This window comes from Ammospiza nelsoni, chromosome 1 (genome assembly GCF_027579445.1).
Source record: "Ammospiza nelsoni isolate bAmmNel1 chromosome 1, bAmmNel1.pri, whole genome shotgun sequence".
Taxonomy (NCBI): Eukaryota; Metazoa; Chordata; class Aves; order Passeriformes; family Passerellidae; genus Ammospiza; species Ammospiza nelsoni.
In genome coordinates, this window is record NC_080633.1 from 154,875,432 (window position 1) to 154,899,201 (window position 23,770).

At 68.0% G+C, this 23,770-nt stretch overlaps 3 protein-coding genes across 3 annotated transcripts in view; 2 read left to right on the plus strand and 1 right to left on the minus strand.

Moving 5' to 3' along the window:
- Positions 1-23,770, minus strand: part of LOC132078984 (NAD(P)(+)--arginine ADP-ribosyltransferase 2-like) — a 348,971-nt gene that overhangs the window by 47,657 nt on the left and 277,544 nt on the right. The gene's annotated exons all lie outside the window — the stretch shown is intronic.
- PARP10 (poly(ADP-ribose) polymerase family member 10) lies at positions 325-11,171 on the plus strand. Its single transcript, XM_059478623.1, has 12 exons — positions 325-367; positions 639-800; positions 1,323-1,700; positions 3,404-3,622; positions 4,399-4,474; positions 5,524-6,151; positions 7,484-7,696; positions 7,799-7,934; positions 8,065-9,000; positions 9,078-9,211; positions 9,281-9,458; positions 10,590-11,171. Exons 1-12 carry the CDS (start codon positions 325-327, stop codon positions 10,895-10,897), a joined length of 3,411 nt encoding a protein of 1,136 aa, XP_059334606.1. The 3' UTR covers positions 10,898-11,171.
- The window catches only part of PLEC (plectin), a 57,659-nt gene continuing 52,340 nt past the window's right edge, over positions 18,452-23,770 (plus strand). The window contains exon 1 of the mRNA XM_059482462.1: positions 18,452-18,626. Coding sequence (XP_059338445.1) covers positions 18,467-18,626 — 160 coding nt within the window. The 5' untranslated portion in view covers positions 18,452-18,466. The remainder of the gene's footprint in view (positions 18,627-23,770) is intronic.

The following is a 23,770-nucleotide window of genomic DNA, read 5'->3' on the forward strand; positions in this document are numbered from 1 at the left end:
CTGTTCTCGGCCGGGGCGGAGCCTCGCAGCGTCCGGTGCGTGGGGGGGCCCTGCCCCGCGGGGTGTGGGGGGACCCTGCCGGGGGGTGTGGGACCTCCATGGGGCTGGGGGGGTCCAGGGCGATCGGGGGGTCCCGATCCGGTGCGGGGTGTGGGGGGACCCTTCCGGGGGGTGTGGGACCTCCATGGGGCTGGGGGGTCCCGGGCCATCGGGGGGTCCCGATCCGGTGCGGGGTGGGGGGGCCCTGCCGGGTGGTGTGGGACCCCCACGGAGCTGGGGGTTCCGGGGCCATCGGGGGGTCCCGGTCCGGGGTGTGGGATCTCCATGGGGCTGGGGGGGTCCAGGGCGATCGGGGGGTCCCGATCCGGTGCGGGGTGTGGGGGGACCCTTCCGGGGGGTGTGGGACCCCCACGGGGCTGGGGAGGTGCGCGGCGATCGAGGGGTCCCGCCCTGGGGCGGGGGGTCCCGGGGCTAAAGGGGGGTCCCGCCCCGGGGACGCGGGGCCGAGGGGACCCTCGCTCCGGGGAGGGGCACGAACGGGGAGTTTGGGGAGGGGGCTTGGGGTCACGGGGCGTCCCAGCGGGTTGGGGGGGGAGGGGGCGTAAAGGACCCCAGCCCCACACGTGTGTGTGGCCCAGGATGGCCGGGGGGGGTGCTGGAGGTGAGGGGGGTGCCCCCCGACGCCCCCGAGGAGCTGCTGGTGCTGTACTTCGAGAGCCGGCGGCGCTCGGGCGGGGGGCCCGTGCAGAGCTGCCAGCGCCTCGGGCCCCTCCTCTTCCTCACCTTCGAAGACCCCCAGGGTAAGCGTGGGCAGGGGGGCGTGTCCCGGTTCAGCTGGGAGCTCTGGGGTGGGATTTGGGGGTCCCGGTCCCACAGGGAGCACTGGGGGGGGATTTGGGGGTCCCGGTCCCACAGGGAGCACTGGGGGGGGATTTGGGGGTCCCGGTCCCACAGGGAGCACTGGGGTGGGATTTGGAGGTCTCAGTTGCAATGGAAGCGCTGGGGTGGGATTTGGGGATCTCGGTTCCACTGGAAGCACTGGGATGGAGTGTGTAACCATCCCAGTCCTACTGGGAGCTCTGGGAGGGGATTTGGGGGTTTCAGTCCTCCTGGGATCATTGGGGTGGTATTTGGCGTTCCCAGTTGCACTGGGAGCACTGGGATAGGGTTCCCAGCCCCACTGGGAGCACTGGGATGGGCTGGTTCCCAGCCCCACTGGGAGCATTGGGATGGGGTGTGGGGGTTCCCAGCCCTGCTGGTATGGGGTGTGGGGGTTCCCAGCCCCACTGGGATAACATGTGGGGGTTCCCAGCCCCACTGAGATGGGGTGTGGGGGTTCCCAGTCCCACTGGGATGGGCTGAGGGGTTCCCAGCCCTGCTGGGAGCACTGGTGAGCGGTGCTGTGCCCTCGGGGGTCGCAGGGGTGCTGGGTGAGCCCCCAGTGACCCTGCCTTCCCTCCTCAGACGCACAGAACGTGTTGGCCCACGGCAGCCACAGGCTCGGGGGGGGCCGAGCTGGGGGTGCGCCCGGCCCCCCCCCTGGGACCCCTCCCACCTGCTACTGCGGGGTCTGGAGCCCGGGACCCCCCCCGAGCACCTGGGGACCCTGCTGGGGGTGTCCCCTGGCACTGTCACCCTGTGCCAGGGCTCGGTGCCCGGCTGGAGCCTGCTGCGGCTGCAGGAGCCCCTGAGCCCCCCAGGTGGGACTGGGGACACTGGGGGGCACCAGGGTGGCATTTTGGGGTGCAGGTTCTGCTGGCTGCCCTGGTGCCAGGGGTGGGAGTATTGGGGGGCTTGAATGCTAATGGGCTGGGGGGTCTGTGGGACACACCAGGGTGGCATTTTGGGGCATGGGTTCTGCTGGGCGCCCTGGTGCCAGGGATGGGAGTATTGGGGGCAGGGGGCTGATGGGCTGGGGGGTCTGGGGGTGACACCGGGGTGGTGTTTTGGGGTATGGGATCTGCCAGGTGCCCTGGTGCCAGGGGTGGGAGTGTTGAGTGGGCTGATGATCTTGGGGGGACACCAGGATGGCATTTTGGGGCGCGGGTTCTGCCAGGTGCCCAAACTCTGGGCATGACAGCACCATGGGGGCGGTGGCCCGGCCATGGTGGCGGGGGTGGCACAGCCATGGTGGGAGTGGTGACACGGCCATGGTGGGGGAGGTGGCATGGCCATGGTGGGGGCAGTAGCCCAGCAATGGTGATGGCAGTGGCAGGGCCATATTGGGGGCGGTGGCACAGCCATGGTGGGGGCAGTGACATGGCCATGGTGGGGGGCGGTGGCACAGCCATGGAGATGCGGTAGCATGGCCATAGTGGGGGCGGTGGCACAGCCACGGTGAGGGCAGTGGCACGGCCATGGTGGGGATGGTGGCAGGGCCATGGTGGGGGCGGTGGCATGGCCATGGTGCAAGCGGTGGCACGGCTGTGGTGGGGGCGATGGCATGGCCATGGCAGGGACAGTGGCATGGCCACAGTTGAGGCAGTGACATGGCCATGGGGGCGCGGTGGCACAGCCATGGTGGGGGCGATGGCATAGCCACAGTGGGGGCATGGTGTCACGGCCATGGGGACGCGGTGGCACAGCCATGGTGTGGGCGATGACATGGCCACGGTGGGGGCGGTGGCACGGCCATGGTGGAGGTGGTGACATGGCCATGGGGACGCAGTGGCACAGCCATGGTGGGAGCAGTGGCAGGGCCATGGTGGGGGCAGTAGCCCAGCAATGGTGATGGCAGTGGCAGGGCCATATTGGGGGCGGTGGCGCAGCCATGGTGGGGGCAGTGACATGGCCATGGTGGGGGGCGGTGGCACAGCCATGGAGATGCGGTAGCATGGCCATAGTGGGGGCGGTGGCACAGCCACGGTGAGGGCAGTGGCACGGCCATGGTGGGGATGGTGGCAGGGCCATGGTGGGGGCGGTGGCATGGCCATGGTGCAAGCGGTGGCACGGCTGTGGTGGGGGTGGTGGTACAGCCGTGGTGGGAGCAGTGACATGGCCATGGGGATGCGGTGGCACAGCCATGGTGGGGGCGATGGCATGGCCATGGCAGGGACAGTGGCATGGCCACGGTTGAGGCAGTGACATGGCCATGGGGGGCGCGGTGGCACAGCCATGGTGGGGGCGATGGCATAGCCACAGTGGGGGCATGGTGTCACGGCCATGGGGACGCGGTGGCACAGCCATGGTGTGGGCGATGACATGGCCACGGTGGGGGCGGTGGCACGGCCATGGTGGAGGTGGTGACATGGCCATGGGGACGCAGTGGCACAGCCATGGTGGGAGCAGTGGCAGGGCCATGGTGGGGGCACGGTGTCACGGCCATGGAGATGCGGTGGCACGGCCATGGTGGGGGCGATGGCACGGCCATGGGGATGCGGTGCCAGCGCTGCCCGTGCCCCAGAGTTGGCATCGGCGGAGCAGCGGGCACGGCGGCAGGGACTGGCATTGCTGCGGGTACCACGGAGCCCCGCGGTGCGGGTGAGGGCATTGGGGACGGTGCTGGGCCGGGACCTGCTCGAGCTCTACTTTGAGAACCGGCGCAGCGACGGCGGCCGCGTCAGCGACGTGCGGGTGCTGCCAGGGGGGCACGGGGCCATCGTCACCTTCCAGGAGCCGGCAGGTGAGGGCATGGTGCCAGGGAGCCAGGGCTGATTGCACAGGGACAGGGTGATCATGGGCGCATGGGAATGGGGTGCCAAGGTGCCTTTGGTGCGGGAACAGGGTGGTGAGGTGGGCACACTGGCACACTGCACAGGAGCAGGGTGATAATGGGTGCATGGGAATGAGGTGCCAAGGTGGGCACAGTGCCCTCAGTATGGAATGGGGTGGTGAGGGGGCATGGTGCCCTTGGTGTGGGAACAGGGTAGTGAGGTGGGCATGGTGCCATTTGCACAGGAACAGGTGATCATGGATGCATGGGAATGGGGTGCCAAGGTGGGCACGATGCCCTTGGTGTGGAAAGAGATGGTGAGGTGGGCACAGTGCCCTTGGTGCAGTAATGGGGTGCCAAGGTGGGCATGGTGTTCGTCGTGTGGGAACAGAGTGGTGAGATGGGCACGGTGCCATTTGCACAGGAACTGGGTGATGGTGGGGGCATGGGAATGGGGTGCCAAGGTGGGCATGGTGCCATTGGTCTAGGAACAGGATGGTGAGGTGGGTACAGTACCCTTGATGTGGAATGGGATGGTGAGGTGGGCACAGTGCTGTTTGCTCAGGAGCAGGGTGATCATGGGTGGATGGGAATGGTGTGCCAAAGTGGGCATGGTGCCCTCAGTGTGAAATGGGGTGCCAAGGTGGGCACAGTGCTCTCAGTGCTGGAACAGGGTGGTGAGGTGGGTACGGTGCCATTTGCCCAGGAACAGGGTGATCATGCGTGTATGGGAATGGGATGCCAAGGTGGGCACATTGCCCTCAGTGTGGAAAGGGTTGGTGAGGTGGGCATGGTGCCCTTGGTATGGAATGGGGTGGTGAGGTGGGCATGGTGCCATTTGCTCACGGACAGGGTGATCATGTGTGCATGGGAATGGGGTGGTGCCAAGGTGCTCATGGTGCCCTTGGTGCGGGAACAGAGTCCCAAGGTGGGCACGGTGCCCTTGGTGCAGGAACAGCGTGGTGAAGTGGTCACAGTGCCATTTGCAAAGGAACAGGGTGATCATGGGTGGATGGGAATGGGATGCCAAGGTGGGCACGGTGCCCTTGGTGTGGAGTGGGGTGCCAAGGAGGGCATGGTGCCATTTTCACAGAAACAGGGTGATCATGGGGACATGGGAAGGGGGTGCCAAAGTGGGCACAGTGCCATTGGTATGGAAAGGGGTGGTGAGGTGGGCACAGTGCCATTTGCACAGGAACAGGGTGATCATGGGGACGTGGGAAAGGGGTGCCAAGGTGGGCACGGTGCCAATTGCACAGGAACAGGGTGATCATGGGGACATGGGAAGGGGGTGCCAAGGTGGGCACGGCGCCATTTGCACAGGAACAGGGTGATCATGGGGACATGGGAAGGGGGTGCCAAGGTGGGCACGGTGCCATTTACACAGGAACAGGGTGATCATGGGGACATGGGAATGGGGTGCCAAGGTGGGCACAGTGCTCTTGGTGAGGGAACAGAGTGGTGAGGTGGGCATGGTGCCATTTGCACAGGAACAGGGTGATCGTGGGGACATGGGAAGGGGGTGCCAAGGTGGGCACAGTGCCATTTGCACAGGAACAGGGTGATGGGTACGTGGGAAAGGGGTGCCAAGGTGGGCACAGTGCCATTTGCAGAGGAACAGGGTGATCATGGGGACATGGTAACGGGGTGCCAAGGTTGGCATGGTGCCATTTGCACAGGAACAGGGTGATCATGGGGACATGGTAAAGGGGTGCCAAGGTGGGCACGGCGCCATTTGCACAGGAATGGGGTGATCATGGGGACATGGGAAGGGGGTGCCAAGGTGGGCACAGTGCCATTTGCAGAGGAACAGGGTTATCATGGGGACATGGGAAGGGGGTGCCAAGGTGGGCACGGCGCCATTTGCACAGGAACGGGGTGATCACAGGAGCACAGGGAGCCGCTCTGTGCCACCAGCTGCCCGTCCCTTTGTCCCCGCAGCCGCAGAGCGGGTGCTGCAGAGGCCACACCGCCTGCAGGACACGGTGCTGGAGCTCACTCCCCACTTTCCCTTCCTGGAGCTGCTGGAGGAGAACACGGACGTGCCCCCGGACGCTGTCCCTGCTCCGGACAGAGCCCCTCCTCCTGACACGGAGCCCCTGCTGGTCAGGGAGCCCTTGCTGGACACAGATTGCCCGCCGGACTCAGTGCCAACCTCAGACCCTGCTGTGGCACACACGAATCCCACACCGGACACAGCGCCAGCGCCAACAGTGCCAACGTCACACCCGGGGCCGGGGCAGCCCCCCAGCCACCTTCCCCAGCAGGGACAAGGACACAAAGGGGCTCAGGGCCGTGCCCAGCCAGGCCCAGCCCCCCAGGCCCGTGTCGGTGGTGGTGCCAGAGCCGGTGTCAGCAGTGTCGGTGCAGGACGAGGCGCTGGTGCCAGCGGAGCCGGGAGCCGTGCGCTACCTGCAGCAGCACTACCAGGACGTGCTCAGCAGCGTCCCCGAAGTGTCCCTGCTGCCACTGGAGGGGGGGGACATCTCTGGCTTCCGGGTGAGCTGCAGGCAGGAGCAGGAGAAGTTGTGGAATTCACAGAATGACTAGGTTGGAAGAGGCCTTAAAGAGCATTGAGTGCAGGGGTGTGGGCAGGTACAGGCAGGTGAAGGCAGGTACAGGCAAGTGCAGACAGGTGTGGGCAGGTACAGGCATGTGTGGGCAGGTACAGGCAGGTGCAGACATGTGTGGGCAGGTACAGGTAGGTGAAGGCAGGTGCAGACAGGTGTGGGCAGGTGCAGGCAGCAGTGCAGGGAGGTGTAGGCAGGTGCAGAGAGGTGCAGGGAGATGTGGGCAGGTGCAGGCAGCAGTGCATGGAGGTGTGGGTAGGTACAGGCAGGTGTGGGCAGATACAGGCAGGTGCAGGCATGTGTGGGCAGGTACAGGTAGGTGAAGGCAGGTACAGGCAGGTGCAGGGAGATGTGGGCAGGTGCAGGCAGCAGTGCAGGGAGGTGCAGGTAGGTGTAGGCAGGATTGTGGGCAGGTATAGGCAGCAATGCAGGGAGATGTGAGTAGGTGTGGATAGGTTCAGACAGGTGTGGGCAGATACATACAGGTGCAGACATGTCTAGGCAGGTACAGGCAGCAGTGCAGGGAGGTACAGGTAGGTGTGGGCAGGTGCAAGCAGGGGTGTCAGCAGGTACAGACAGGTGTAGGCAGCGGTGCTGGCAGGTGCAGGCAGGTGTGAGCAATTGTAGGTAGGGGTGTGGGCAGGTACAGGTAGGTGTGGGCAGGTGCAGGCAGGTGTAGGCAGAGGCGTGAGCAGGTGCAAGCAGGTGCAGGCAGCAGTGCAGGGAGGTACAGGTAGGTGCAGGCAAGGGTGTGGGCAGGTGCGGGCAGCAGTGCAGGGAGGTGTGGGCAGGTACAGGCAGGTGTGGGCAGATGCAGGCCACAGAGCAGGGAGGTACAGGTAGGTGCAGGCAGGTACAGGTGCAGACAGGGGTGTGGGCAGGTGCAGGCAGCAGTTCAAGGAGGTGCAGGTAGGTACAGACAGGTGCAGGCAGGTACAGACAGGTGCAGGCAGGTGTGGGCAGTGCAGGCAGGTGCAGACCAGTGTGGGCAGGTGCAGGCAGCAACGTGGGCAGGTGCAGGCAGCAGAGCAGGGAGGTACAGGTAGGTACAGGAATGTATAGACAGGTGCAGGCAGGTGTGGGCAGGTGCAGGCAGGTATGGGCAGGGGTCTCTGCTGCACCCCCACCTCCTTATGCTCACAACACATCCTTGTGCCAGGGGCTGCCAGCCCCGTGGTGCTGCCCACGCTGCCTGCAGGTGAGTGGGGAGCTGGGCAGGCGCTGGTGCCCAGGTGCCGACCCTTTGCCCCTCTGCTGACAGGTGAGCGGGGAGCTTGGCCGGTGCCAGGCCATGGCGGATTTCCTGCAGAGCCTGCTGGACTCTGTGGCCTCGCACCCCACAACCCTGCACTTCCCCGGCGTTGCCCGCTTCCTGCGGGACCCGGCTGGGCAGAGCCTGCTGCAGCAGCTGGAGAGCCGCTTCCAGTGCGTCATCCAGCTGGACAGTGAACCCTGGAGCCCTCCAGATCCCCAGGTGTAGCCTCGTGGGGAGAGAGGGGTCTGGCGAGTGGGTGCCGTTGTGCTGGTCCCTGCTGTGCCACAGCAGCATTGGTGATGCCACCCTTGATCCCCACAGCTGGAGTTGGAGGAACTGCTGCCCCCAAGCAGGGAGCCTTGGCCACGCTCCTGGCACCAGGACCTGCCTGAGGGCCACAATGCCGCTACTGATGGCGATGGTGATGGGGGTGACCATGGCTTCCATTCCAGCGCAGGTGAGGGGCGAGGGTGACACTTTGGTGCCCGCTCTGCGGGTGCTGCGGTGGGATGAGGAGGCCACAGGTGCTGGTCCTCCCCAGGACATGGTGGTGGGGCCTCATGGCTGACACCCCGCTGCTCCCACAGAGGAGATCAAGGAGTTGCTGGCAGCACTGCGCCCGAGCGACGCCGACGGCCGTGGCAGCCCCGGCCCGTGGCCTGACACCCTCCCTGGTGACGAGTGGGACCCCAACGCCGCGTTCATCTGTGCCGCTGGTGGTGATGGTGCCAAGGAGCTGCTGTCGGACCCCGGCGTGGAGGAGGAGGAGGAAGAGGAGGTGCAGATGGCCCTGGCCATCCAGTTCTCCATGGACCACGCGAGGCATGAGCAGGAGGAGCTGGCGCGTGCCACCGCTCTGTCCCTGAGCTCCTACAGCCGTGAGCAGGAGCAGGAGCAGGCCCAGGAGGATGCCAGCCTGCTGGCCGCACGGGAGGCCTCGCTGGAGGAGGCGCTGCTGGCGGTGGACACGGCACGGGTGACGCTGTTCTGCTCCTCCGAGCAGGACGCCTCGGCGGTGGCACGGGAGCTGGAGCGGGCGCTGGCGGGGCGGCTGCGGGCGCAGGACGTGGCGAGCGAGCGGCTGCGGGCGCTGCCAGCTGCCGGGCGCTGCGCGCTGGCGCTGCTGCGGTGCCGGCACACCGTGCAGCTCAGTCTGCGCGGTGACACCGCCACGCTGCGCGGCTTCGCCGAGTACACGGCCCTGGCTGCCCAAGAGCTCGCCTTGCTGCTCCACCGTCTGCCACCGCCGGGGCACGGTGCCACCGCTGACCCCACTGCCACCGCTGCCGCCGCGCACTGGGTGCGCTGGGACCCCTCTGGCACCGCTGTCCCCTATGCCCCCGAGGCAGCAGCGCTGCTGGAGCAGGCCTGGTCGCGCCAGGAGCGCCGGCTGGATCTGGTGCTGGATGGGCGGCCCTTCACCGTGGATTTGGAGCGCATGGAGGAGTTTGACATCGGCAGCGCCCACGCCGTGCCCATCTGCCGCAGCCAGCCCCCGCTGGACAGCGCCTTCTTCCTGCTCGGTGCGTGTGGGTGCCGTGGGGCCAGCCGTGCCTCTCACTGTGCCCACACTCACCAGGGCTTTATCCGTGCATGGCAGGGCCAGAGGTGGCTGGGCTGGAGGAGGAGGTGCGGCTGATGGTGCTGGCTGAGGACTCGGAGGAGTTCGCCGACACGGTGCGCCACTTCTGCAGCACTCTGGAGGAGCTGCACAGCCAGATCAGCATCGTGCAGGTGGGGCTGGGCACGGGGGACCCCCAGGGTGTCCCCGTGGTGCAGCAGTGACGCGGCAGTGCCCAACAGGTGCAGAAGCTGATCCATCCAGTGCTGTACAAGCAGTACCAGCTGAAGAAGGGCAGCGTGAAGCGCGCCTGTGCCGCCGGCACCGTCGTGGAGCGCGTCCTCTTCCACGGCACCACCAAGGCCTCCAGCTGCGAGATCTGCCTGCACGGCTTCAACCGCAGCTTCTGCGGGAAGAATGGTGAGCGCCAGGCACATGGGGGGTGACCAAGGGGTGCCCTTGGTGCGGGAACAGGGCACCAAGGAGGGGCATGGTGCCAGCAGCATGGGAACAGGGCACCAAGGCGGGGCACGGTGCCATCAGCATGGAACAGGGCACCAAGGCAGGGCATGGTGCCATCAGCATGGGAACAGGGCACTAAGGGGGGACATGGTGTCATTGGCATGGGAACAGGGCACCAAGGGGGGTCATGGTGCCATCAGCATGGGAACAGGGCACCAAGGGGGGGCATGGTGTCATTGGCATGGGAACAGGGCACCAAGGCAGGGCATGGTGCCATCAGCATGGGAACAGGGCACCAAGGGGGGACATGGTGTCATTGGCATGGGAACAGGGCACCAAGGGGGGCACGGTGTCATATTGGCATGGGTACAGGGTGTCCATGTGGGCATGATGCTGACAGCACCATGAGAACAGGGCACTGGGTGCCATTGGCATGGGAGTGGGGTGCTGAGGTGGGCACAGTGCCATTGGTGTAGGAACGGGGTGGAGAGGTGGGCACAGTGCCATTTGCACAAGAACAGGGTGATAAAGGGTGCGTGGGAAGTGGGTGGTGGCCAAGGTGGTGGTGCCAAGGTGGGCATGGTGCCATTTGCACGGGAACAGGGTGCTCGTGGTTACATGGGAATGGGATGCCAAGGTATGCACGGTGCCATTGGTGTAGGAATGGGATGGTGAAGTGAGCACATTTGCACAGGAACAGGGTGATCACAGGTGCATGGGAATGGGGTGCCAAGGTGGGTATGGCACCCTCGGTGTGGAATGGATGGTGAGATGGGCACAGTATACATTTGCATAGTAACAGGGTGATCATGGGGGCATGGGAATGTGGTGCCAAGTTGGGCACGGTGCCCTCAGTGTGGAATGGGGTGGTGAGCTGGGCACAGTGCCCTTGGCGTGGAACGGGGTGGTGGGGTGAGCACAGTGCCATTTGCACAGGAACAGGGTGATCACAGGTGCATAAGAAGGGGTTTCCAAGGTGGGCACGGTGCCCTCAGTGCGGAATAGGGGGCCAATGTGGCCCCAGGGTGCCGATGTGCTCCCGGTGCCACCGGCACACCCCCCGTGCCCCAGCTGATGCCCGTCCTGCAGCCACGCTCTACGGCCGCGGCGTTTACTTCGCGGTGCGCGCGGCGATCTCGGCGCGGGACCGCTACTCCCCGCCCAGCGCCGGCGGCACCAAGTTCATCTTCATGGCCAAGGTGCTGACCGGGGAGTTCACGGCCGGGCGGCGGGGGCTGCGGGCACCCCCTCCGCGCGAGGGCTCCGGGGCGCCCCAGCGCTACCACAGCGTGGTGGATGACCCGCGGCAGCCCGACATCTTCGTCATCTTCAACGACACCCAGGCCTACCCGCAGTACCTCATCACCTGCCGCAGCCGCCACGGGGGCCCCCTCTGAGCCCCCCGGCAGGGGCTCTGCTGCAACGACCCCTTTTTATCCTCTCGGCGTCCCCTGGCACTGGTGCCAAGGTGGGGGTTACGGTGTCTGGGGGCTCAAGGTGTGCAGGGATGTTCCTGCCCTGTCCAGGAGCTCACAGTGGGGGGATCCTCACTTGGGGACACTCCTGGGCACCCTCGTGCCAGGGCAGCAGGTGGGCAGGAGGACTTTGGGTCACCTGTGTGACACCAGTGAAATTTAGAATAAAACTGAAAATAAAATTTGGAATTTTTAATCAATTGGAGTCTTTTGCATGGCTGGGATTGAGGGGGGACTGGGAGAGAGGAGGGGAAGTTCCAGACCCAACTGGGAGCATTGGAATAGGGGGAATGTCTCAGTCCCAACTGGGAGCGCTGGCATTGGGGTGGATGGGGTCCCAGATCCAACTGGGAGCACTGGGAGTGGGGTCAGGCAGGAGCCTGGCTGTGTGTGGGTGCTGTGTCCCCCAGTGAGGTGGCTGTGCGGGGTGGTGGCTCTGGGCCACCCCAGGGCTGGACCTGGCCACTCCCGCACCTCTGCCTGTTCCCTGCACCCTTCTTGCTCCTCACCTGCTCCCTGCCTGCACCTACCTGTATCCTGCTCCCCACCTGCACCTCTGCCTGTTCCCTGCACCCTGCCTGCTCCTCACCTGCTCCCTGCTTCCTCCCTCCTCCCTGCCTCTTTCCTACCTGCTCCCTGCTCCCCACCTGCACCTCTCCCTGTTCCCTGCACCCTTCCTGTTCCCCACCTGCCCCCTGCCTCCTCTCTACCTGCATCCTGCTCCTCACCTGCTCCCTGCCTGCTCCCCACACCTGCATCCTGCTCCCTGCCTGCTCCCTGCTTCCTCCCTGCTCCCTGCTCCTCACCTGCACCTCTGCCTGTTCCCTGCACCCTTCCTGCTTCCCACCTGCACCCTGCCCCCTCCCCACCTGCTCCCCACCTTCCTTACCGCCTCTCTACCTGCATCGTGCTCCCTGCTTCCTCCCTGCTCCCCACCTGCTTCCTACCTGCATCCATCCTGCTCCTCACCTGCTCTCTCCCTGCTCCCTGCCTGTTCCTCTGTCCCCCTGCACCCCAAGCTGTGCTGGGGGGACCCCGGTGCCCACTCTGTGGATTTGGGCAGAGCCCCCGCCGTGGGCAGTGCTGCCAGCACTGCTGCCCACCGGGTAAGACCCTCCAGCAGGCAGCGGCAGGGTGAGGCGGGCGTGCCCAGTGTGCCCTGTTGCCCTCTGAGATGCCCCAGGTGGGTGAGGGCAGGGCTGGGGGTCTTGGTGACCCCCGCGCCCCTTTGGGGACCCCACACGGGCTGGGCACAAGGTTGACACCAGCGGCACAAGGGAGTGGGCACAAGGGTGACACCAGCGGCACAAGGGAGTGGGCACAAGGGTGACACCAGCGGCACAAAAGAGTGGGCACAAGGGTGACACCGGCGGCACAAAAGAGTGGGCACAAGGGTGACACCGGCGGCACAAAAGAGTGGGCACAAGGGTGACACCAGCGGCCCCGGGCCCGCGGGCACAGGCGGCTCCCGGGCAGGGTGCGGTGGCACCGCGCCGGCGTGTGCCAGCCCCCGCTGACGTGTGCCAGCGCTGGGATCCCGGCGGGCACCGTGCCAGCCGTGCCAGCCCCGCGCACGTGGCGCCAGCCCCGCTCCCCGCGGAGCGCTGGCGGAAGGAGGTGAGAGCCCGGAGGGTCGGGGGTGCGGGAGGGGTCCTGGCCGCACGCCCACCCCCTCTGCAGAGTCCGGTGCCCCGCGCCCCGCGGGTGCCCCGGGCGGGGAGTGCCCGGCGCTGCCGGTGCCAAGCGTGCCGGACCTTTGTCCCCTGACGCCGAGGGGCCCGCGGGGCCCAGCGCGGCTGAAAAGGGCCCTTTGTCCGGCTCTGGCCGGGGGATTCGCTCCCTGCGCCCGTGCCGGCACCGGCACATGACCGCGGAAGGAGCGGCTGCGCCAGCACCGGATCCGGACGGACGGAGCGAGCGGCAGCCCCGGTACGGCCGCAGCGGGAGCGGGCGGGGGTCTGAGCCTTGTCCCCCTCACGGCAGGTACCACGGAGGGGACAGAGGGACCGGGACAGGATCCCGACCTCGGCGCTGCCCCGGTGTCGGATCCCGGGGGTCCTCACGCCTCCCCGCTCCGGGGGGCTCGGGGGTCTCTGAGCCCCGTGGGGTGGGTGCGGTGGTGCTGGGGTTGTCGGGGTCAGTTCGGCACGCGATGGCCCCGATGGGGCTGGGGGTCGGGGGGGCTGTGCACGCCAGCAACTGGATGTGGCAGGGGGCACCGGGGGTCTCTGTAGCTCCCGAGGCCCCCCTAGTGCATATGTGTGTGTGTTTGTGCACAGGTGTGCTCTCTGTGCACACTGCGGTGCTTGAACCTGGGCGTGACTGCAGCCGCCGGGGCTGGACACACCCGTGTCCACCCGTGTCCACCACACCCTGGTGTGCTCACGCACTGGGGGGCTGCACACACGCCTGCTCTCCGCTCCAGCTCCTTTTCCCGGTACCGGCTCCGGTTCCTGGCACCAGCTCCTGGTACCAGCTCCTGCTCCTGGTTCCAGCTCCTTTTTCTGGTTCCAGCTCCTTTTTCTGGTACCAGCTCCTGTTCCTGGTTCCAGCTCCAGCCCCTGGTTCCAGCTCCTTTTTCTGGTTCCAGCGCCTTTTTCTGGTACCAGCTCCTGTTCCTGGTTCCAGCTCCAGCTCTCGGCACCAGCTCCGGGACCTGGCAACAGCTCTGGCTCCCAGCACCAGCTCTGGATCAAGGCACCGGTTCCCGGCCCCGGTTCCCAGCGCTGATCCCCGTCCCTAATCCCATCTCCCCACAGAGGATCCGCAGCTCCCCAGCCTCCCCAGCCATCCTGCTGCAGCGCTGGAGGCTGGAGCCGCGCTCTGTTGTCCGGCCAGAAGAGAGGCTGCTGGCCGGCAGGGTGTGAGCACCGTGCCAGGGCCGTGCCAGAACCGTGCCAGGGCCGTGCCAAGGCTCCCATCTCAGCCCTCCGGCACCGCGCTCCCCTGGGCTCTGAATGCGGCAGCCGGCCGCCGTCAGACGTGCCGCTGATGGGCCAGCGCTGTGCCGGGGATGCGGCCGCGCTGTGCCAGTGCTGGGCCGGTTCTGGGCCTGTTCTGGGCAGGTGTTGAGCCGGTTCTGGGCCGGTGCTGGGCCGGTTCTGGGCAGGTGTTGAGCCGGTTCTGGGCCGGTGCTGGGCAGGTGCTGGGCCGGTGTTGAGCCGGTGCTGGGCCAGTGCCGGGCCAGTGCTGGGCCCACAGTTGAGCGCCCAGCGGGCCGGGCGGTGCCGAGCGGCTGCGGGACTTCCCTGCGGGAGCGCGGGGCGGGACCGGCTCGGCCGGGAGCGCTGGGCGGGGTTCGCCCTCTCCACACTGGTTGCGGCGGTGAGGGTTAACCCTCTCCGCATTCGGTGTGCTGGTCACAGCCACCCTCTCCGGACTGGGTGTACTGGGTGTACTGGTCAGTTAACCCCTGCCTGCCCGGGGAACTGGGAGCGCTGGTCGGGGTTAACCCGCTCCATTCTGGATGTACTGGGGAGAGTTAATCCTCTGCGGATTCGGTGTGCAGGGGAGGGTTAACCTGCTCCGTACGGAGTGTACTGGGTGCGCTGGTCACAGTTAACCCGTGCCATGCTGGCTGTACTGGGTGCGCTGGTCACAGTTAACCCGTGCCATACTGGCTGTACTGGGAGCGCTGGTCACAATTAACCCGTGCTGTGCTGGCTATACTGGGAGCACTGGTCACAGTGAACCCGTGCCGTGCTGGCTGTACTGGGAACGCTGGTCAGGGTTAGCCCCCAGCTCTGGCTGTACTGGGAGCACTGGTCAGGGTTAGCTCCAGGTTCTGGTTGTACTGGGAGCACTGGTCAGGGTCAGCCCCTGGTTCTGTCTGTACTGGGAGCACTGGTCATGGGTGGTCCTTGGTTCTGGCTGTACTGGAAGCACTGGCCGGTGCTGTCCCCTGGTTCTGGCTGAACTGGGAGCACTGGTCGGGGTTGGCGCCCGGTGCTGGCTGTACTGGGAGCACTGGTGAGAATTGCCGCCTGGCTCTGGCTGTACTGGGAGCACTGGCCGGTGCTGTCCCCTGGTTCTGGCTGTACTGGGAGCACTGGCCGGGGTTGGTCCTCCATTCTGGCTGTACTGGGAGCACTGGTCGGCGTTAATCCGTCCCGCGCCGGGTGCCGGGGGTGCCTCCCCCGCGGGGTGCACGGCTGTGGAGGGTGGGGCGCTGCGATAAGGCGCCCCCCGCTGCCCGCCCCCCGCTCCGCCCCTGCCGCGAAGCCGGAGCCGGAGCCGGTGCCGGCGCGGGCGGAGCCCCCGGGGCCATTTTCCCCCGGAGCCCCCGCGCTACCGGTGCCGGTGCTCCCCGCCGGTGCCGCACCCCCTCCGGAGCCCTCCCGGTGCCGGCGCCGTTTCCCCCCCCCCCCGGTCATGCTCCCCCGGCGCGTCTTGGCGGAGATCGTGGCGCTCGGTGAGTCCCCGCGCGTGGGACCCTCTCGCCCACTCCCCCGTGGGGCCGGGAGCGGCGGGGGTGAGGGGGGATTGCGGGATGCTGCGGGGCTGACGCAGGGCTGGAGGGGAGGGGGGCTGCGGCGTGGAGGGTGGTGCGGGAGGGCTGTGCTGGGGGCTCGAGGGGTGTTTGGGTGCTCAGACCCGAGTCTGGGGGCGCGGGGGTCCCTGTGATCCCCCTGCAGTGCGGGGAGGCGGCGCCAGGCCTGGGGTGGAGGGGCTGCTCGGGGGACGTGGGCGATGGAGCCGCTGACTCAGGCTTGGCACCGCGCTGTGCCCCACGCCCGCCCCCGCGTGCTCCCCCTCACTTTGCCCCCTACGCCCGCCCCACAGCTCTTCCCCACGCCCACCCCACTGCCGGGGGTGCCGGTGACGTCCGTGGATCTGGGGGTGTCGGTGATGCCCGATGGGTCTGGGGGTGCCGGTGATGCCGGTGGGTCTGGGTGCGCCGGTGATACCCATGAGTCTGGGAGTGCCGGTGATGTCGGTGGGTCTGGGGGTGCCGCTGATGCCCGTGGATCTGGGGGTGCCGCTGATGCCCGATGGGTCTGGGGGTTCCGATGATGCCCGTGGGTCTGGGGGGTGCCCGTGATGCCCCATGGGTCTGGGGGCGCCGGTGATGCCGAGGGTCTGGGGGTGCCGGTGATGCCCTGGGTCTGGCAGTGCTAGGGATGCTGTGGGTCTGGGGGCGCCGGTGATGTCGGTCACTCCGGGGTCCCAGGGCGCCGGGAGGGCCGAGCGCTGTGGTGTCGGTGATGCCGGTGGGTCCCGGTGCTGGGCCCGGTGGTGCCAGGCCCGGTGACTTTCCGGGGTTCGGAGCTTCTGCAAATGGCGCCTGGGCCGCGGCAAACGCCCGGTGCTGCCGTGCTCCCCCGGGGAACGAGCCCGAGCCGGTGCCGGGGCTGCGGCGGCGCCGGGGCTGCGGTGGCATAGCGGAGGCGCCGGGATCGCGGAGGTGTCGGGATGCTGGGGGCAGGATCACGGAGATGCCGGCGGAGCGGAGGCAGCGGGATGGCGGAGGTGCCGGGATGGCGGGGGCGGGATCACGGAGGTGCCGGGATGATGGAGGCGGGATGGCGGAGGTGCCGGCATGGAGGGGGCAGGATCACGGAGGTGCCGGCATCACGGAGCCATCGCTGCCGGCAGCCTCCGTCCGCTCTCCTGGGAGCGCTCCCGGCACCGAGGGGCTGCAGCTGGTACCGACCCCGCGGGCCGCCCGAACCGCGGCCGAGCCCCGGCCGAACCCCGCAGCCGCTCTGAGACACGGAGCCGGCCTGGCCCGGTGCACCGGTGCGGTCTCGTCTCCCACGCCTTCGGTCCGGCTGCTCTACCCGTGTGCGCCCCGGCTGCGGCGGCACCGCGGGCGGTTCTACGGGCGAGTTCCCGGTGCCGAGCCAGCCATCGCCGCCGCTCCCTGCCCATCCCTTCGCCGCGGTGGCCCCGTGGGGACCGTGTCCTTAGCGACAGCGCCCTGCACGGCCCGGCTTGGCACGGACCCCTCTTCCCCGGGGCTGTCCCGAGGGGTTCCGGTGATTCCACCGGGCGCTGCACCGGGAGCCGCCGGTGCTGCGGTTCCGGTGTCCCTAGCACCGCCTCTCTACCGCAGAAGCCGGAGTCGGCGGTGCCGGGGGTCTCTGAAGCGAGAGGGGAGCGGTGACGATGCCGGGGGTCCCTGGTGCCCGGTGCCCGGGGTCTCTGAAGGGAGAGAGGGAAGAATGACGATGCTGGGGGTCCGTGGTGCCCGGTGCCGGGGGTCCCTGAAGGGAGAAGGAAGGAGGTGGCAATGCCGAGGGTCCCTGGTGCCCGGTACCGGGGGTCCCTGAAGGGAGAAGGAAGGAGGTGGTGATGCCGAGGGTCTCTGGTGCTCTGGTACTGGGGGTCCCTGAAGCCAGAGAGGGGGCAGTGGCAGTGTGGGGGCCCCTGGTGCCCGGTGCCAGGGGTCCCTCAGCGAGAGAGGGGGGCAGTGGTGATGCCGGGGGTCCCTGGTGCTCTTGTGCTGGGGGTCCCTGAAGCGAGAAGGGGGGCCAGTGGTAATGCCAGAGGTCCCTGGTGCCCGGTGCCGGGGGCCCCTGAAGCGAGAGGGAAAGAGGTGGACGTGCAGGGAGTCCCTGAAGCAAGAAAGGAGGTGGCAATGCCGGGGGTCCCTGGTGCTCTGGTACCGGGGGTCCCTGAAGCGAGAGAGGGGGGCAGTGGCAGTGTGGGGGCCCCTGGTGCCTGGTACCGGGGGTCCCTGAAAGGAGAAGGAAGGAGGTGGAAGTTCCGAGCGTCCCTGGTGCCCGGTACCGGGGGCTCCTGAAGGGAGAAGGGGGGGTAGTGATGACGCCGGGGGCCCCTGAAGCGAGAGGGAAAGAGGTGGACGTGCCGGGGGTCCCTGGTGCCCGGTGCCGAGGGATCCCGGAAAGGAGAAGGAAGGAGGTGGCGGTACCGGGGGTCCCTGAAACGAGAGGGGACAGTGGCGATACCGGGGGTCCCTGGTGCCCCGGTACCAGGGATCCCTGAAGGGAGAGGAGAGCGGTGGCGATGCCAGGGGTCCCTGGTGCCCGGTGCCCGGGGGTCCCTGAAGCAAGATGTAAGGAAGTGGCAATGCCGGGGGTCCCTGGTGCCCCGGTACCGGGGGTCCCTGGAGCGAGAGGGAAAGAGATGACAGTGCCAGAGGTCCCTGGTGCCCTGGTACCGGGGGTCCCTAGCGTAAGAAGGTGGTGGTGCCGGGGGTCCCTAGGGTTTGAAGGCGGTGGTTCCGGTACTGGGGGTCCCTGAAGCGAGAGGGCAGTGGCGATGCCAGGGCTCCCTGGTGCCCAGTGCTGGGGGTCCCCAGCATACGAAAGTGGCCGTCCCGGTACCGGGGCTCCCTAGCGTTCGAAGGCGGTGGTCCCGCTACCAGGGTTCCCTGGTGCCCGGTGCCGGGGGTCCCTAGCATACGAATGCGGTGGTCTCGGTGCCAGGGTGCCCGGTGCCGGGGGTCCGTAGCGTCCGAACGCCGTGGTCCCAGTACCAGGGGTCTCTGACGCCGTCCCTCTGTCGCAGGAGCCGGGGTCGGCGGCGATGGCGGAGGAGAGCTCGAGTGGCAGCAGCGGCTCGCCCGGCGCCGGGGACACGCTGCCCTGGAACCTGGGCAAGCACCAGCGCTCCCAGCGCGCCAAGGCGGCCGCGGGCAACGGGACGGTGCTGGACCCCGCCGAGAGAGCCGTCATCCGCATCGCAGGTACGGCCCGGGGGCGGGAGCGCGTCCGGGGGGCCGGGGCGTGTCGAGGGGGTCGGGCCGTGTCGGGGGGCTCGGAACGAGCCGCTGTGGGGGGCCGGGGGGAGGGATGTGTCCGGGTCTCTGGGACGTGACCCGGTGCTCAGCGGGATGGAGGGGTCGGCCGTGTTTGGAGGCCCGTGGGGGTCCCACGGGGGTCCGGCCGTGTCGAGGGGGGCTCGGAATGAGCCGCTGAGCTGGGGGGTGAGGGTCGGGATGTGTCCCGACTCTGGGACGTGAGCCGGTGCTCAGGGGGATGGAGGGGTCGGCGGTGTCTGGAGGCCCGGGGGGCGATGCCGTGGGGGTCCCACGGGGGTCGGGCCGTGTCGGGGGGCTCGGAATGAGCCGCTGTGGGGTGGTGGGGGTCGGGATGTGTCCGGGGCTTTGGGACGTGACCCGGTGCTCAGGGGGATGGAGGGGTCGGCGGTGTCTGGAGGCCCGGGGGGCGATGCCGTGGGGGTCCCACGGGGGTCGGGACATCGAGGGGTGACACAACGCTGGGAGCTGTGCTGAGGTCGGGGCAGTGAAGCCGCGATGGGGGATGCCGTGCCGAGCTGTGCCGTGCGTGCCGAGCTGTGCCGTGCCGTGCCGGGCCGTCCCCGTACAGCTGCCAGCGCATCCCCATAAAATGCTCAGCGTTTCCCTCCCATAGAGCGCTCAGCCCCCCCGCGGCACAGAGCCCTCCCCCCCGGCTATTTCCGTTCCACCTCCCTGTCCTTCCCCGCCTCCCTCCCTCCCCGCCCCCCCCCCCCCCCCCCCCCGCGCTGTCCCCGCTCGAGTTTCGGGGCATTAATGTCTATTTTTAGGGATGACGATGCCCCGTCCCATGGGGCCGGTGTGTGTGTCCCCCCCGCCTCAGCTCGCCCACGGCCGGGATTGAGCTCCGAGGGGGGCGGGGGGTGTTGGGGGCCGCGGTGGGGCCGTACCCCTCAGGTGGCACTGGGACACGGAGCTTTGAAAATCCCTCGGTTTTTAAAAATCCGGGGGCCGTGATGTCCCTGTCCCCGCCAGCCGGAGGGGACGCGGGGGTCTCTGAGAGGGGCTGAGCTTTCAGCAGGGGAGGGGGCGCCGGGTTTGCCCCATGAGCGAGGGTGGGGAGGTCGGGATGAGAATCGGGGGGGTCCCTGTGCCGGCTGTGGGGTGCACCGGGTACCCCCAGCCCATCCTTCACCACCTGTGATCCCAGCCCCACATTGTTCCCTATCACCTGCGACCCCAGCCCCACACTGTCCCCTATCACCTGCGACCCCTGTCCCTTATCACCTGCCACCCCTGTCCCTTATCACCGACCCCTCGCGCTCCTCTGGGCACCCGTGGGTGTCCCACGAACGGGGTCAGCACTATCGGGGTTCGGGCAGTGCCACATCCCCAGCACCGAGTGACACTTTTGGGGGGCTTGGGGGACTTTCCTTTCCCCGTGCCCCGTGGGGTGCCCTGGCCCGTGGGGTGCCCGTGGGTCGGTGCCGTGCCCGTGGGTCGGTGCCGTGTCCGTGGGTCGGTGCGGTGCCCGTGGGCGCCGTTTCCGCGCTTCGGGGCGGTGTCCTGCGGTTCCTTTAAAGGGCTGGGCGGGGGCACGCCCCGTCCCCAGTCCCGTCCCCTGTGCCGTCCCCTGTGCCGTCCCCTGTCCCGTGCCCCTGCCCGGCCGCGGGGTGCGGGGCCGCCGAGCCGCCGGACACGCCGGACACCCCGGGCACGCCGGACCCCGGCCGCGGCCCCCGCCCTCGCCCCCCCCAAATCCGCCCCCCGCCGCCATGGCCGCCGCCGGGCCCCCTCCCGAGCCCGAGGAGCAGGACTTCATCCAGGCCTACGAGGACGTGCGGGAGCGCTACAAGGGTACGGGACCCCCGCCCCAGTCGGGCCGGCCGGGGGGCGCCGCGGGGCGCCGGCCGCGGGAGGGGCCCCGGGGCAGCGCGGCCGCTCATTCCCATAATTGGGCACGGCGGGCACCGCCAGCCCCGGCACGGCCGGGGGGGCCGGCCCGGGGGGGCTGGGGGGGCCGGGGGACACGGCCCGGCAGCGCCGACCCCGCGGGGACCCCCCGGTCACTGCCCTCGCCGGGGCTCGGGGGGCTGGGGGGGCTCTGCCCGCGACCCCCGGAGCGACCGGAGGGGGTCGGGGGCGGCGTGGAGGGGCGGGGGGTCCGTCGGAATGTTCTGGGGACAGAGGGGCTGCCGGGGGGCTGGGGGGGCGCGGAAGGGATACTCAGGGTGGTCGGGGTGCGGAGGCGAGGGGCACGCCGGTGATCGGTGGTGGCATCGGTGACATCGGTGGCATCGGTGGCATTGGTGGCACTGGTGACATCGGTGGCATCTCGGGGTGCGAGCCCCGCGCCGGGAGGTGGCTCTGGCCCCGGCCGTGCCCCCGGTGCCTGCCCGTGGCCGAGGGCGCCCCGGTGTCGCGGCGTGGGGCGGCAGCGGCCGCGGCCATGCCCTTACATGGGAGCGGTGCTGCGTGCGGGGGGAGCCCCCCCGGGCCGAGCCGGGGGTCCCAGCTGTCCCCGCTGCGGGGTCCCGGCCATAGGGGGGTCTGGCTGCTCCCCCAGAGGGGCATCCCGGTGTTGGGGTGCTGGGAACGGCCTGCGGTCCCTGTCTGTGTCACCAGCAGCTGTGGCACTGTCCCCATGTCCCCCGGCTGAGGGACCCTGGGGCACTTGGTGCTGTCAGGAGCGGCTCGGCGCGTCCGAGCCTGGCAGATCTCAGCACGGCCCGGGTGCCACCGGCAGGGGTGGCACAGGGTTTGGCAGCTGCTGGCAGGGGTTTATTGTCACCATGCAGTCCCACCTCCCTGGGCAGGTGTTCACTGTCACCGTGCTGTGCCACCTCTCCAGGTGCTGGCAGGTGTTCATTGTCACCGTGCTGTGCCACCTCTCCAGGTGCTGGCAGGTGTTCATTGTCACCGTGCTGTGCCACCTCTCCAGGTGCTGGCAGGTGTTCATTGTCACCGTGCTGTCCCATCTCTCCAGGTGCTGGCAGGTGTTCATTGTCACCGTGCTGTGCCACCTCAATGGGTGCTGGAAGGTTCAGTGCTGTAGGTCCTGGGCCAGGTGTTTGCTGTCACCGTGTCACCTCACCTTGCCAGGTGCTGGGTAGTTTGATATCACTGTGTGACCCCACCTTGCTCAGTGGTGGGGTTTGGACATGGCTGGAGTTGGTGTCGCTCCTCAGTGAGTGCCAGAGGGTTTGGTGTCACTGCACAGAGGATTTGGTGTCACTGAACAGTGTCACCTCACTGGGTGCCATCAGGGCACCTAGATTGGGGGTCCCTGTGCCCCCTTGCCAGCTGCTGGTAGGTTTGGTGTCACCGTGTGAACCCACCTTGCTCTGTGCCAGGTTTTGGACACGGGCTGGGCTTGATGTCACCATGCAGTCACTCCTCAGAGAGTGGCAGAGGGTTTGGTGTCACCGTGTGACCCCACCTTGCTTGGTGCCAGGGTTTGGTGCTGTTGTACACGAGCTGTGCTCAGTGTCACTCCTCAGAGGGTGGCAGAGGGCTTGGCATCACTGCACAGAGGGTTTGGTGTCACTGCACTGTCCCACCTCACTGGGTACCAGCAGGGGACCAAGATTGGGGGTCCCTGTGCCTCCTTGCCAGGTGCTGGCAGGTTTGTTGCCCTGGCCAGGGCTGGCCGCGGATGCCCGATGGCTCAGTGGCCCGAGGGCAGTTTGTCTGCAGGGCGGGTGATGTCAGGGCTGAGCCAGCACAGCCGGGCAGGGTGACACAGCGGCGGTGACACAGCGGGGTGGGCACGGAGCCCATCGGGGCTGCTGATCCCTGCCAGCGGCTGGCACGTGCCATCCCCGAGGCCCAGAGCCCAGGGGACCCAGCAGCCGCGCTGCCAGGGACTCTGCCACGCGTGGGGCAGGGCTGGAGGAGCTGTGGTGGCCCAGGCGTGGGGCTGGGGGCACCGAGGGTGCTGGGATCCCAAAGTGAAATGGGTGCCAAGCACCTCGTGCCCCCTTTATTGGAGCCATTAATGTGGCACAGGGCCTGGTGGGCACTGAAGCCAGGCTGGAGGACCCTGTCTCCACTGCCATCATCACCACTGTCATTGTCACGTTGTCACGTTGTCACATTGTCACCAGGCCTGGCACGGTGTTCATGCACTGTCACCTGTGAGGGACAGCTGGGCCCTGGGACCCCCCGGCCCTTCACCAGGGTTTGGGGTGGGGACCATGCCAGGGTGCCTGGGATGGCTGGGGGTCACAGGGGCCATGCCACAGTGCAGTGGCCGTGCCACAGTCCTTCCCAGTGTCCCTGGGAGTGACAGTGGCCCAGTGGCAGCACTATGGTGACCATGCCACAGTCCCTCCTGATGTCCCTGGGGCTTGGATGCTTGCCAGTGTCCTCAGTGTGATGGCCACAGTGTGGTGGCCATGCCACAGCCCCTCCAGGTGTCCCCGGGGCTGGCTGGTGGCCACAGCGTGGTGGCCATGCCACAGTCCTTGGTGTCCCCTGGACTGGCTGGTGACCACAGTGTGATCACTGTGCTGGGTTCCTCCCCATGTCCCCAGGGATTGCCGGTGGCCACAGTGTGGTGGCCATGCCACAGCCCCTTTTGATGTCCCCAGGGCTGGCTGGTGGCCACACTGTGGTGGCTGGGCTGGGTCCCTTCTGATGTCCCCAGGGCTGGCTGGTGGCCACAGTGTGGTGGCCATGCCACAGTCCTTGGTGTCCCCAGGGCTGGCTGGTGGTCACGATGTGGTGGCTGTGCCACAGCCCCTTTTGATGTCCCCAGGGCTGGCTGGTGGCCACAGTGTGGTGGCCATACCACAGTCCTTGGTGTCCCCAGGGCTGGCTGGTGGCCACAGTGTGGTGGCCATACCACAGTCCTTGGTGTCCCCAGGGCTGGCTGGTGGCCACAGTGTGGTGGCCATACCACAGTCCTTGGTGTCCCCAGGGCTGGCTGGTGGCCACAGTGTGGTGGCCATACCACAGTCCTTGGTGTCCCCAGGGCTGGCTGGTGGCCACAGTGTGGTGGCCATACCACAGTCCCTCCTGGTGTCCCCAGGGCTGGCTGGTGGCCACAGTGTGGTGGCCATACCACAGTCCTTGGTGTCCTCAGGGCTGGCTGGTGGCCACAGTGTGGTGGCCATGCCACAGCCCCTCCT